Source organism: Thermobia domestica, chromosome 10 (assembly GCF_964235325.1).
Source record: "Thermobia domestica chromosome 10, izTheDome1.hap1.1, whole genome shotgun sequence".
NCBI classification, from domain to species: domain Eukaryota; kingdom Metazoa; phylum Arthropoda; class Insecta; order Zygentoma; family Lepismatidae; genus Thermobia; species Thermobia domestica.
Genome location: NC_137463.1, coordinates 111,498,879 through 111,513,868, shown reverse-complemented (window position 1 = coordinate 111,513,868; position 14,990 = coordinate 111,498,879). Strand labels below are relative to the sequence as shown.

Sequence of the window (14,990 nt, the reverse complement as noted above, 5' to 3'; positions counted from 1 at the left end):
TACGCATTCCGTATTTACTGTTGTCAAAGCTTACCTTTTCCCTACGTAGACTCACCTTTTAAGTCACAGTATATCTAAAAATTCTGGTGGTAGCATGTCTGGGATTTATGTTATGAGGGAATCCCTTGCACACACATTGTACATTACTAGAATAATGTAGTTTGGATGCATATGCATAACTTCCTTTACACTGGTATGAACCACCACTCCACGGTCTCTCGTGTTCGAAATAACGAGTGTTGCAATATAGCTTTTCCATACTTTTGGGCAGCTTTAGCTGTAAAACTAAGACTTTTCTCCATAGGTCCATATGAATTTTCTTTTGTCTCGGGAATCACCTCCCAAACGTTGTAAGTGTTGTTTATTGAAACACTATATATATATATATGAAGGAAAAAGTTCGAGGTTTAACCCCCCTCCTGAGCAAGATATTACGGAAAAATTAAAATTTACTATCTATGTTGGAAGTACATGTTTTTCGGTTTTGATATAGTATCGTCAGACATTTGGGGAGTCACTTGAATTACGAGGTTCTAACCTCCGAAAAAATCACATCGGAAGCCGATGCCCAAACCATGCTCAAGCTATCAGGCTGGTAACAGCTCATGGGCTGAGGCGATTTCTCATAATTGCGCTCCAACTAGGTTTCTCAAGAATTGCTAATGTGTTTAAAGTAATGTATTGTTGATGGTTGTCCATTTTATGTGACTTACCTCTGTTTTTCTTTCTTTGATTTAGCACTCATATGACAACAGTAGTGATGAGAGCTTCTGTTCCATACTTGACACTTCGACCTCAGTCATGTCATTGCATTCGCAGCCAGTGTCTGTACCATGGCTGAGAATGTTGTATGGCTATTCATCATACACCATCTTTGCCATTATCAACATGTCTGAGGCCCAGCGTGTCAGCGGTCTCAAGATTTTGTTGATAATGACCACTCCAGAGACTTCGGTCCTTGGAGTGTCCTTATCTTACCTAATAAGTTCTGAGAGGATTCGAATTGGAATGCCATGGCAAATCGTGGACTTGCCCGATTACGATCTCAGTGGCATTCCTCGAGAAGACTCTCCTATGACTAACTTCTTCAGAAGTGTGTATTGCTTGTGGCGAATCCTCCAGTTCCAGAGGTGGGGAACCCCAGCAATTGCACTTCCAGAAGTAGAGGTTCAACTAGGTGAAGCTGAGGTTGAAGTGCAAGTGGAAGAAGAGGAAGGATCACACTCTAATGGCAGCCACAGAGAGGAAGAAGCCAGTGATGAAGAGAGGAGGCCTAAGGATGAAGAGAGGAGGCGTGTGTATGGCCCAGTTGTTCGACCGCCTCCCCGTTCCAGGTAATACTTCAAAGTCTTATTTATTCATATATATTATTTCTGAAAATGGTTGTGGGTTATGCACTTTTAGCGACCGTAGTATTTCTCATGCCCAGCTTGTTAGAGACCCGAGAATTATATTAATGGACTTAATAAGGCTCAAAAACTTAATTGAAATTATTTACAATAAATTAATTTATTTTATTATTTGTTAGTGCACTAAATTGAATTTATGTTCACACGAATTCTAATTTCTTTTTTATCTTAGTTTATCTAGATTCCAAAGGATAAGAAGCTTAATCTTCCGGCGGAGACAAAGCGGAACGGTAAGACAATAAAATAGAAATTAATTTATAATCAGTAGTTTCTTATTTATTTTATTTTTTATTTATTTATATTTATGAAATTTATAAATTTATTTTTTTTTTCTATTTGTACTAACGCTAAGTGTAAAAATTCTGACAAAAGGTATAAATTGTGAGTGTGAAGATATTAAGATATAACTTCTGAAGAAACTAAACTGACGCTCACAGTTCTAACTATTCGTTAATGCCGAAAAATTCAATACAAGCCGCCATCTTCTTCAGCGTATAATGGATCATTGCATCAAGAGAACCACGACCCAAATATTCTTTGCAGATTGAAAAGTTTGAAGCAAATCATATATATTATTTCAAGCTATCAGGGAAAATGATGTTATCAGCTGAGCTTTATTAGTTAATACAAACTATTTACTGAACTAATTGGTTTTATTTTTATTTTTCACCATATTACCAGCAAGCATAACTCCACAGGTAAAAACAAAAAAAAATCACAATACAGATGAAACCCCAATAATTAATTGAAACAGAAACATTTATGTATTATGAATTACCATATTTGCTACAAGCTATGTAATGTTAGATGTAAGCTTAACCATATCTGAAATATATATTTCTTTTAATTATGTGATGGAAACCATAAAATGTGATTGAAAAGAGCAATGTGTGTTTATGTAAATAAATAAGCTTCTGAAGAAAATGGAGGTTCCCATTGAAAATTTCGGTATTGACAACTGGTATTTAGACGCATTCCGGAGTTTAATTTAATAGTTGGTTAGGATATAGTTTAACTCAGTTTTTTTTCCTTCGCTGCTACCTCTGAAAAGGAAGAAGTGAAATTGTCATCCATACTTATAGTTCGATCTTCTATTACAGAAATAAAGCGAAATCCACTAATCAATTGTACCTTAACCCAATTCTAGAATACTCTTAGCGTTTAATGAAAAAAAAAAAATGTTCACAGATGAGAAATACACCAATCGATAGAACAAAATGATATGTGCGACTGTAAAAGGTCATGCGTAGTTTTTGAGAAAATGGAGGGAAAAAATAATTAATTTATAAACTTAAATAATTTATCCTGTACGAGAGCTTATTGAGGTAAAACGTTAAAGTAACCTTTCATTAAGCTTTTCATTAAGACATAGATTCTTAATGAGATATAGCCCGAAATTATCATGAACTCTTAAATTTTTTATTTTTATTTAACTAATATATTGTCCAAAAATAAGGCATTGGCGCAAATCCCCTCAATCTTGGAGTTGGAGGGAATGTCCCCCCAATAATCCGATTTGAAATGTGTATTTTTGGGGGTGAGGAGAAGAAATATGATATTATTTGTGTCCGACTGCTACAAAGGAAAGATAGATTAAATTGATGTTCCTTGCTGTATAATATACAACAGGTTCACCTCGGAAATCAGATTCATCTACCGTAATATGAGTCTCTGTCTCCCCCCACCCCACCCTTCCAGAATAAGCCTCAAATTGCCCGCCTCCCAATGTTGAAGACACTTGTGCTCCCTTGATCCTCCACAGCATTATTTTTCTACTTCATAACTATTTTGAACATCGCTTAAAAAAAGGAACGGTATTACCCGTCCCCCCCCCCCCCTCCAATGTTGAAGACAGATTTGCGCCGATGGATAAGACATACATAAATCGATAGATCCCTTGGAAATGAACGAAATAATATGCTTTAAGCTAAATTCTTATGCTTAGTTTTTGGGAAAATCGAAAAAAAGGAAGATACTAACTTTTGTGGCGCTAAGAAATGTGTCGTTCTTTACCAATAATAAATGACTGTTTTTAATATGCTGGAAGAAATAATACTACACATGTGGCAAAATTCACTTGAAGTAGGAGACTGTACTTATTGTTGACACAGCACTGTTTACGCATATACTGCTGAATTCCTAGCTGTTAATGCTGTTTATATGCAACTAAAGATATTACGTAGGAAATAAAAGTACAGGGGTATTGTTACAAGTAAGATGAGTCATTGATGAAACAGATTTGGACTGGAACTAAAATAACTTGATTTATATTTCGTAGGAGGAAGCAACACGAAAACGGACCACTCCACCACCAACTGAGGAACGAAGTCATCCCACCTCTCCTCCTGAGACCTCGCAGATGGATCGTGAGACGATGGTCAAAGAAGTTTTCGTGGAGGAGATCAAGGAGGTAAACTGATTTATTATTTATTTATTGATTGATTGATTGATTCCAATGATACTAATAACAGTATTAGATTGAAGTCATGCAAAAGCTTATTTTAATATTTAGTTTGCAAAACTCGCCGATGTTGAGATAAGCCTAGAATTAAAGTCGATGTTTAGAATACTCGGATGTTGCTTTCTTTTTAACCCAACAATCGGCACGTGTATAATACCCTTGGTGTAACCACGTTTTTACCAGTGCGTTGCATCCCATTCTTCTAAAGGCTTTCCTACAAGAAGTTATTCTCAGAGGTGAGATACGAGTTTCAGCAAGGAGGTAGTTTCTTTTATCTGTAGTTACGTTGTTTATTAAACTGAATGCCTTAACTCTCAGCAATAACTTTAATTATTTTTCTTGCCTCCTTGATGATTTGATGAATTTCTGCTTTAGGAAAACCTTGACTATCTACAAACACTTGAAAATTATTTAATGTGGTGTTAATCATCTCTTTGAAAGCTGGAAAGGAAAGGAAAATAAATATATTAGATTCTCAAGAACAATACTAATTTTTTATTTTTCATAAGTGCTCCTCTATTAGGTGGAGAGGTGATTTTAACAACCAGTTCGGGCGAATCAGTGCGAACTAGCTGAATGACATCACTGATACTGATTTTTTTTTCCGAAACGCAAGTAGCTTAGAATTATCATTATATATAGTTTTCTATATGAAATTTCAAGAATAATAAATAATGCTTCTCTATTCTCATTAAATTTCTATTGTTTTATTATAGCACGAACGGAAACAGGAACCAAGACCGAGAAAACATCGACAAGAGGTGACCGAGAGGTCACCGCGAGAAGTCGATGATGATAATCTGAGGGAACACCCAGTTCAGGAGCCGCCGTATCCATATCCCATATCTTGGCGAAGTAGACTTCTCTGTGTAATCAGTTGTGCAGCTAGATGCGTTGTCGCCCCGTTTTCGGCTTGTTTGGGCTTTGAAGTGGACCCGTGCGACAATTGGTGTAAGTTATTTTCATATTTTAATCTGTACAAATTAGTGTTATCACCATAAGAGTTATGATCATTAATCTTTATGAGTTAATCTTTTATGTACCAGTATACAAATGTTTACTTGGTTACACGGTGAAACCATCTTATAGCACTGATTACTGATGTTATCCATTGAACTGAAATGCAACTAATTCATACCTAGTCCAGTAGATTGCAACTTTTTGTGGTAAACAAGTCTAGTTGTCTATATTCATTTATTTCAAATTATATAAATATATTTTAATCATTTAAGTTTTCTCTTGGTGAACGTGACTTCCTTCGAAATTGCAAAAGAACTTTTCGTGTTTACTGACACGTAACATCGTGACCCATCTGTCAACAGAGATCAAGCAACCTACTTCTTCCACCCTCCATTTTTTTGTTGACACAATGTTGTATGTATCAAAATTCGAAATTGTCTTGATCATAGCGATAAGTAAATGGCAGTTTTCCTCGTTTAATAGTCGCAGTTGGATTTTCGCATTTAAATAAATAAATAAATAAATAAATAAATAAATAAATAAATAAATAAATAAATAAATACAAAAAGTGCTACTATTACGCAAGTGAACACGGTAGTTTGATTATGAACGTTTAGGTCATTAGCGAAGCCATGACTATTTATATGTCGGTCTTACTCGACTTTTGCCTGAATATCACCTATTTTTTGTGTGATTGGATGCCTACTGTGAGGAGCATCTTGGATATAAAAATTTCCACAAAGAAAGTGACAGTTATCTTATCTTGCCCGTAAACAGCAGAAATTTCTTAACAGGTCTGTGCAATATTTACACCTTTACTGAAATAAAATTGGAAAATGTAGCGCAGTTTTGCGGGAAGTTCACTTATCTTCACGGTGCAATACCTTACGTCTAACTAACTTCATGGCCTATGGAACCCGCAGGGTCAATGCCGCGTTCACAAGCCAACTAGATCCAGCTTCTGTTTTGTATTCCTATTTCTGCGAGATCCATTTTAATATTGCCCTCCTATCTGCGCCTAGGTCTTCCTAATGGTCGTTTCCCGATTGATCTTCCAGTCAAGTCTTTGAAAGCGTTCCTACTTTCTTCCAGCCTGGCTACATGACCTGTCCACCTGACCCTCTTAGATTTGATGACCCTAACAATGTTTAGTAAACCGCATAAATTATGTAGTTCCTCGTTATGAAGTTTCCGTCATTCCGCTTTCACGTTCCTCTTCGGTCCGAATATTCGTCTCAGGATCTTGTCCTCAAATATTTTCAATATATGTTCTTCCCTCAGAGTAAGCGACCATACAGCATGACAGGCATGATTATCGTTTTATATATTTTAAGCTTCAAATTCCTCGACAGAATTCGCGATGACAAGAGATTTTTAACTGAATAATAAATAAATATAGATTTTGAACTGAATAAGTACGAATTCCCAACTTTTAGTCTACATTTAATTTCTTCGTGAATATGGTTTCCGTCTATTAATATTGATCCTAGATATTTGAAAGTATCCTCTTACGTCTATTTGTAAGAATCACATCACTTATACATCTACTAGCTTCAACTGTAAAATGACCTTAGGCCAGACACGCTGCGACTTATATACCCAGAGACTTGAGACACTAGGCCCATTTCGTACGCGAAAAGCCTACTGTATTAGAGATACCTTATATAATACTGTGTTCAACGTGTAACCTCCCTCTAAATATCATTAGTCCCCATGAGTACTAATAGTTCCCAGATGAACCCAAGTACAAAAACTGAAATTAGAAATAATGCTATTTAAATTGTATCAAATATAATAATTCAAATCCTCATTATTTTTATATTTTTGTTCATTTTAGATCAACGAGAGGAAAGAAGAAGAAGGTGGGAAAGAGAATTTGGAAACAGGGATCTTCCTCCCAACTTACTTCATCTCCGCCATGAATCTCAGTGTGGCCGCTGCTTCAAGTTTTATTTTTGCCCCTGCTGCTGCTGCATTCCTTGGTGCGACGATGAGCGAGAGTGCTTCCTCTAAAGAGGAATTGAGGTAAAAAGATAAGAATATCTAAACATAATATATCTTTCGTTTTATCAATTCGCTTTAATGTCCTTACCTGTATTATGTATTTGTAAGTCTTCGATATTTCTCTTTGACGTCTGTGTCTCGGATTTTCTGTATTACTTGTCCGCAGTTATGATTTCGGGTAATTTGACGGACTCTCAACTCGGCGACTTTTAATTCATCTTTTTCAATCCTTTAGGTTGTCATTTTGCGGAAGGGTTAAGTATTATGTTAAGAAGATTAAATTCCAACTACCTATCGTTTTACCTCAGAATATTCCATTTCCTCTTTAAATTACATCCATTAGACCAAAGGATGATATGTATATATGTGTATATAATCTATGTAATAATTGTAGTTATTCAAAATTCAATAGTAAGCTTTTGCTAATTCTCAATGAAAAGTCGTTTTGTAGAATCTAATGCAGCGAAACCTCACAATAACGGACACCTCCACAATACAGACAGATTTTTTTTTTTAATCCCGTTAAAACTGTTTGTATTATAATAGGACATGAGCCTCAGCAGTCTTCTTTTCCCCTAATGCTTTAGTAAGCTCTTTGTTCTATACATATTCAGTACAAAAAGTGCTTCTTTCAATTAAAAAATAAAACTTGGTCACGCTACAGTAAACAGAAATTCTCTTCTCTACAAAACATCTTTCAAATTCAATCTCAATAAATTGGTAAACCACCACACACAACATTCTTCATTTTCCTGTGCATCTATCCAAACTAAATTGCTTCCTGGCGTTACTCCTTCAACACTTTCTATGGTGGAGAATCAATTATAAGACCAAGAATTCTACACGAAATTTCTTTTCTTCCCTGAAAAAGTCACTACTTGTGTTTCCCTTGGTACTTGTATCTTCCCCTGCAACCCCACATAAACACATTTCTTCAATGATACTTCTATTTGTTTACAAAACGAATTCCTGCTTTACTCCCCCAACAATTGGAACATGTCTTCTTTGTAACTGTCAACTTTCATTTACAGACAAATAGTTACGTCCTATCAATGCCCGTTATTCAAAGGTATCACTGTAGTAGGAAGATTTCTGCATGAAATTTATATTGTATTGAGTTTATAACAGTATTTAATGATTATTGTTACACTTTTATTCTTCAAGAAAACAAAAATCATCATTACTTAACCTCAGAAGATCAAAGAATGTTTCAAATTCTTTCATATAAGTTTCATATAGAACCAGTAGTACAGGACTTGTTCCAACGATTCAAGTGAAAAATGTTGAGTCATCCTTCCTACATCATTGGCCTGTCACGTTGGGACCTTCACAATTCGGTCTGCTGAAGAAGCCACTAAGGTGACAGGTTTTGATGAGATGACATTTCACATATGATGAAATAAAGGCCACCGTACAACAGTGGTTCAAAGACCAACCTCCCGAATTCTGTGTGGAGGGATTTAAACACTATCACAATTGGACAAGTGCCTGAATGTGTTGGGTTGACTTCTGAGAAACATACTGACTCTGAGTCACATTAAATATTTCAGAGACTATAGATTTTAAATACAAAAGAGGACTATAAAATTATCTAGTACATAGTGTTAAAAATTCAGGTCAATGTATTTACACATGATGGTGCTACACTTACCAAAAGAGTTTCATTTATTGTAAAAGTTAAAAATGGTTACGAATTTCAAGCCTCAGACTTAGTGATCGAAAGTTGAGAATCCCATCACTCAGTTTGAGGATAACCTAAAAGGAGCAAGCTCTACCTTGCCATTTACATCATTTTCATGTAATACAAATATTCCAACTGTTTCTTTACACAATACATATGCACTGTTATAGACTCAATATAGAAATCAGTAAAAAAATTTAAAAATAACAAAAAAATAAAAAAAAATAAAAAAAATATAAAAAGCAAAAAAAAATGTAAAATTTAAAAAAAATTAAAAATATGAAGTAGGTAGAAAGTAGTGTTAAAGTAGAATAGTTGTGTAGAAGTAAAACGTAGTGTAGTAGTACCGTAGAACATGTATATAATATAGAAATAGAAAATATATTGAGTAATGCAGAAATCTGAGAAACAAAAGGAAAACAAAAGTAAAATAGATTCCAAGCGAAGTAGAAAAAAGAAAGAAATTAAAAAATGATTAATCCTAAGTACAAGTCAGGAGAAAATGAATAATTTGCTAAGCGTCATAACATCAATTTTGCTCCTTTTTCACAACTGGATTTCTGACAATCCTACATAGAACTAAAAATTAACTGCCTTTGCATACATTCAATAGAATTCTCTGAGGCCATATTTTATTTGTTGACATAGTGCTTAAAACATCAAATATATCAGAGATCAACAACAATCAAGATAATGTATCAGAATAATGTCCTTTAAAAGTTAAAAAACACATTCCAACGGAAATGTGCTAGATGCACTTTGTGAAGCATTGCACAATGAGAGCAAATTTCTTCTTCAATTTACTTAAACAGACAAGCAGATTTATACTTCGTTTTCCTAAAATTCATCCCTCACGACGTACTTTATCGATACAACGTCTGGTGGATCTTACAAGGTTTTGTTTAAGAAATAGATCGATGTTTTTCAAGCAGTAACGGATCCGTGGAATGAGCTGATCCGGGTTTGTAGTATATCATCTCTTAGCATTGAAAGCAGCCTTCAAAACTGTCCAGAAATTTTTCGCTGGGTCGAATTTCTGGAACATTAGCTGGGTTACCTTGTTTCGCTACAAATTAAGTTTCTTATGATTGAGATGTTCAGTCACAATTTTGGGTTAATGCGCAGACGCTAGATGAGGCCAGAACACATATGTCCCTGGTTCATAATTTGCACGTATGTACGGTGTTAGTCTATACTTAATGCACTGTACCAGGTACGTCTGGGCATTGATAGCAAATCCAGATCAACGCAACAACGTACCCACAATAGGGTTTCCTTTGATTCCCTTCTCACCGTCAAACAAGGTCACGATAACACCACTTGTTCCTGTATCTGTTGGTGCACTACTGGCTCATCGTCCTGATAAGTCTGCCGCATTTCATGTACCACGCGAGACAGGTGCTGTCCTCTAGAAGTTTTGTGCGTATTTATATTGAACACACTTTACTGTGTGACAGTAACATCGGCATCATTTTATGAAAACTGATAAACCTTCTCTTGACACCATTCTTTTTCTTTATGACCTCTTTCTCAAACATCGATTTCACTATCAATGTATGTAGCATATCTTCCAAATCACCTTCTCAAAATAACGGCATCTAGATATGATTCTTTTCTAAATAATTGACCTTATCAATTGGTATTTCGCATGATATTATGTCTTCCCGTCATGCTTGAAGCTGCACATGCTTCTTCATTATAATGTATTTGTAGGTCATCCTAAAAGCCATTTATCTTTTATTCAAATTTCTATTCCTATTCCGTGCGTATCGTCAAATTCTTATGCTATGCAAAGAGCTTTCATGAGAATGTCCACGTGTTCTATGGCGCTCTTTGAATGGTAGATTGGAGTACATAATACGGATACATCTTTTCTCATGATCATTGTACTCTAGGGTTAATTTCCAAAAAGCATTAGGATTAGATTGTAGAAATATAGTATAGTGTAGACTTCATATCAATATTAGTTAATTAAAGAATAAAAAGTTTAAAATTAAAGTATTTGTTGTAATAAAATAAATATTAGATTAATTGAAAAATGGAAATCATTACGCTTGGAATAGATGTGAATCATATATTTCGTAAATCTTGACAAATTTTACATTCTACACTGCTTGACAAACTTAAAAAAATATGCTTACTAAAATTAATTGGCATATTTTTGGTGAATTTCTTTTGTTTCGATTTTCATGGTGTATATTCCATTACTTAGAATTAATTAAAGACCATAATAAACGCTGTTGTAATAAATTAAACAAGCTGAGACTGCCTTCCGTGTTCCCGCTATTTCACCCTATGACAGTGTTTCCATTTTCCATGAACCATCAATATTGCCAAGTACCAAAATTAACATCCTTCTATTTTTTATTTATCACGAGTTCTTTGTTGTTTATGTAGATCACTCTCACAATTTACCCCATCTAGCATCAACAAGAAGAGGAAAGACTTACATCTAATACTCTTTGACAGTTATGGAACGTTTAGCCTTTACTCCACGGGGAATCCAATTTTTCTTACGTAACTTTATAAACAAAACATTCATGTCGGCAATACCTTCACATATTTCTCTAAGACGACTTCGTGGCCAAACAATAATAAAATTGAACTTTAAAATAATTTTAATCGAGACTAATTTACATGCAAGTTGAATATTCAAATTAATCAAACGTGTGCGATCAAAATAGTTGCACAATGATTTCAAACGATCTTCCTTTATACCAAAATGTGAATTCTTATTGGAGCTTCCTCTGCTAAATATATTTCAGGCACTCCGAGTTTACCAGTTAACCTTCCATTCTTTCTGGGATGATCTTCTTCTTGTTCACCAAGCAACATGTAAATTTTAAAGCTTTTCTCTCGCTTGGGATTTTATACTTTGATAATGTTTCTTCTTCGTAGCAGCATTTAGATAATCTATCCTTGGTCTTTCTCTTCCGGGTTTTCCTTCTGCCTTTTCCTCTATTAGCACGATGATCCAATCGGAGTGCCGAATAATATGGCCAAGCATGCTGTTTCTTCTTTTTCCTATTATCTTGATGATCTGTCGTCCTTCATTAGCTTCCTTTAGTACGTCTTCATTTCTTTTCCTTTCGGTCCATGATATCCGCAGCATTCTGCGCCAACATCACATTTCAAATGCTTCCAGCTTGGATATTTCAGCTTTTCTCAATGTCCACTTCTCTGATCCGTAAAGCGCCATGCTCCATACCAGTCTTAATAAATCGTTTACGAAATTCCAACGACATATTTCTTGAACTCCCCAAGCTCCATGATTATTTATCCAATAAAGAGCAACCGATTGTTCTGAGTTATAATATATCTGGTTTACATTTAATAAATTGAATTGTTAGTTCTGAGCTGTAAATCAGTAGCTTTTTCAATAATCTCCAACATGACAGCACACACTTTTCTTTATATATATAAAGAATATACATACAATTTTTACTAAAATTACAAAAAGCATGTAACAGCTTGAATTTTCTAGAAAGGCCATTTACAAATAGTTTCTGATAACACTAAAAATTGTTTTTATTACTTGTTAAATTTCCTAGATTCTTTCAGAAAAGCTGATGAGTCCCAATAACTATTGCAAGCTTTCTTCCAATAATAGTTTTGGAATCACCATCACAAATAAAGATTTATGCACAATAGGCGAAATAGCTATGTTTCTTCACGGATTTTTCCACTAAAAGTCTTATTTCTAAATAATAATAATAATAATAATATGATATAAATAAAAGAATAAAATAAAATCAAGAAAAAGAAACACAAAATTAATAACTGAAACATAACGGATCAAAAGTTTATGCACAATAGGCGAAATAGTTCCCTTTCGTGACTACGTAAACATTATATAAAGAACCAAATAAAGAAATTAAAATCACACACTATCTGTAGTGCATCATTGAGCTTAGAGCCCTTACATATATTCCTGTGCTCATTACTCGAACTTGGTTTAGTTAACAATGTTCTTCTCAATAAAAGCGAACATATCCTTGTTGGCTACTGGCGTTATATTTGTTTCAGTTATTTCTTTTGTAATCCGTGGAAACATCGATGTACTTTTCACTAGGAAAGGACTGCAATTCACATCAAACGTGACTCCTATAGTCTACAGTACCATTTCGTGGTTGAGTGGTTCTTTGATTGCGCCTAATATCGGGTTCGACCCTGAGTAGTTGTTCGGATGCCTGTCTAATATTGTCCAGATGCTGCAAAGGGATGTTGATTTTCAATCAATCGTCGATCAGAGAGATGTTAAAAATCGTAATAAATCATTTTCATTCGCTGAGATTTCTTCTCCTTCTTATGTTACACATTTCACCAGGGTGCTCACTTAACCGTGGAACCTTGAATTTCATTATCAAATCTCAAAAATCTAGAAAGTTTTCAAATGAATAGGAATAGCTTATCAAAAAAAGTAAAAGTCAAAAGAAATGCTATTCTTTTAGTATTTTTCTGTTTCTTGTATAAACAGTTAACATAAGGCTTAATGAAGACAAGTTTAGTTATTCCATTGCAACATGCCAACCTTCAGACGATTTTTGTTGACGTTGTGCGGTCAGTAAAGATTAATTTTATGAACTTCCCTACCGTAAATCTTGGACCATAAAACATGCAGAAGCACTGAATTCGATTATTTAGTTTGAATGGGAACCCTGTACGAGTGACAGAATTACTTCTGTTATAGGGCCCAGACACTATCAGTTCTAACTGATCAGTCCAACTGAGCTAGAAACTTACTTAACCGATCCTACGATGAATTAAACTGACAGTGTGTGAAGTACCGTCAGTTAATCGAGTTCAGTCCTTCAGTTTCATCGAAGGTTCTATGGAGTGCACTTCTAAGATCCCTGAAGTACCAAAGTTTTGGAACGTACACTTCCTCACCTCCAGTCCCACATTTCTTGGATTCGTTCACTTTCCACAGATCCTCCCTAAATGCCAACAGTAGGTTGTTTATTTTTTTTTAATAACAGTATCGCGTGTCTCCTGAACTTCCAACTCTTTTAATTTTGTAAATAACATATCATATGCCTCCCCTCTTTTATACCTATTCGCATAATGCACATGGTGCATGTTCCAAAGTTCGGGATGAGCACGGTAGGCTTCAGTAAAAGCCAACAATGCCTTACTTTTACAAGCTATCATGATGAAAGAACCTGAACTGAGACAACTTTGTGTTTCCTTCAGTTAATAGCATAGTTATAATAGCAAAAGACGGTTGGTTTGTTCAGTCCAAAATAATCGTTCTTCGGTCCAAATAACCACATGAAGAACTGACTGAACTGAATGAATTCCTTTAGTTCGCAGTTTTTCCTTCAGTTGTGACGTCATGATCAGGTTTTCCTTCAGTTAAAGTGATATTGTATTCTTTCTCTAAACAGTCATGTTGTGAAAGATAAGCCAAATCTTGGTGAAATTTGAGTGGAACAATTCTTTTCCATTACAACTGTGAGTGATAAATTATACACTCATTCTCATTCTGTGGTAGTACTTGTATGATTCTTCTAAAAAAATCTCTAGAAAATATTATAATCTTCGTCCTTCTTCTAATAGCTTCGGTTATCTTTACATGTCTAATTTCAGCTGTTTCTTTGTCTTCAAGTGGTTGCATAAGTTCTCAAACGTCCTCTTAACTCATATTGATACATAAAGTGTCTTCAAATGTCTGAAAATCTCTTGATTTTTCGAGCGTCTTAACTACTATAGCACCAATGATGCATTACGTTTCATAATTTTCACAAATCCAAAATACTATAATAAACAGTTAACCTGGAAGTCAACATTACACTTTTACTCTGTTCATTAACACAGTAATTTTGTCAAGCAGTGGCACATAAATGTACATATTTATTATATATTTTTTAAATAAATAAAATCCCCTTCCTGTGGGACGCCTACACGTGCAAAATGATATCTACTGAATTCTGTTCAGTAGAAATCTGTTGCAGCGAGGCAGTTTGTGCAGTTATTTAAAAGTAAATAAAGAAAACCAATAATCAGATAGTGGTTTCCTTTGGACAACAAAAAAGAATTTATTCTCCAGTTTGCATTCATACGTATAACATCAAAAAGTAATCTGATAGATATTATTTCGTAAAAAAGATAAATTAGTATATTCTACTACTATCTTTTGGCTGTTGCTTATTAGAAATTAGAAATTGTACTACTATCTGTTTGCTGTTGCTTAATAATAGTTGTGCAGTGTCTCGTGGCGAAGGGGGTGTCCAGGTATAGCTCCTCTTCATATGATGACGCTATCCCTGGGGCGAAGGGCCCACTAGAGGTAAGAGGTAATTAATATAGTTATAATTAGTATATTTTTAACTAAGTTTAGTTCATAAGCATTGAATGAATTTAGTACAGTGTATTTTTTTATTTTTTAATGTAAGCGTAAGAGAATTCATTGAAAATATTTTGATATATATATATATGTGTGTGTACATATTTTCATGTTAGAATTTATTCTAAA

At 34.6% G+C, this 14,990-nt stretch overlaps 1 protein-coding gene across 1 annotated transcript; it reads left to right on the top strand.

Annotated features, from left to right (window-relative positions):
• The first annotated feature begins 758 nt into the window (after positions 1–758).
• LOC145662053 (uncharacterized) lies at positions 759–4,262 on the top strand. Its single transcript, XM_081727385.1, has 3 exons — positions 759–1,334; positions 1,582–1,639; positions 3,688–4,262. Exons 1-3 carry the CDS (start codon positions 802–804, stop codon positions 3,826–3,828), a joined length of 732 nt encoding a protein of 243 aa, XP_081583511.1. The 5' UTR covers positions 759–801; the 3' UTR covers positions 3,829–4,262.
• The last annotated feature ends 10,728 nt before the right edge of the window (positions 4,263–14,990 follow it).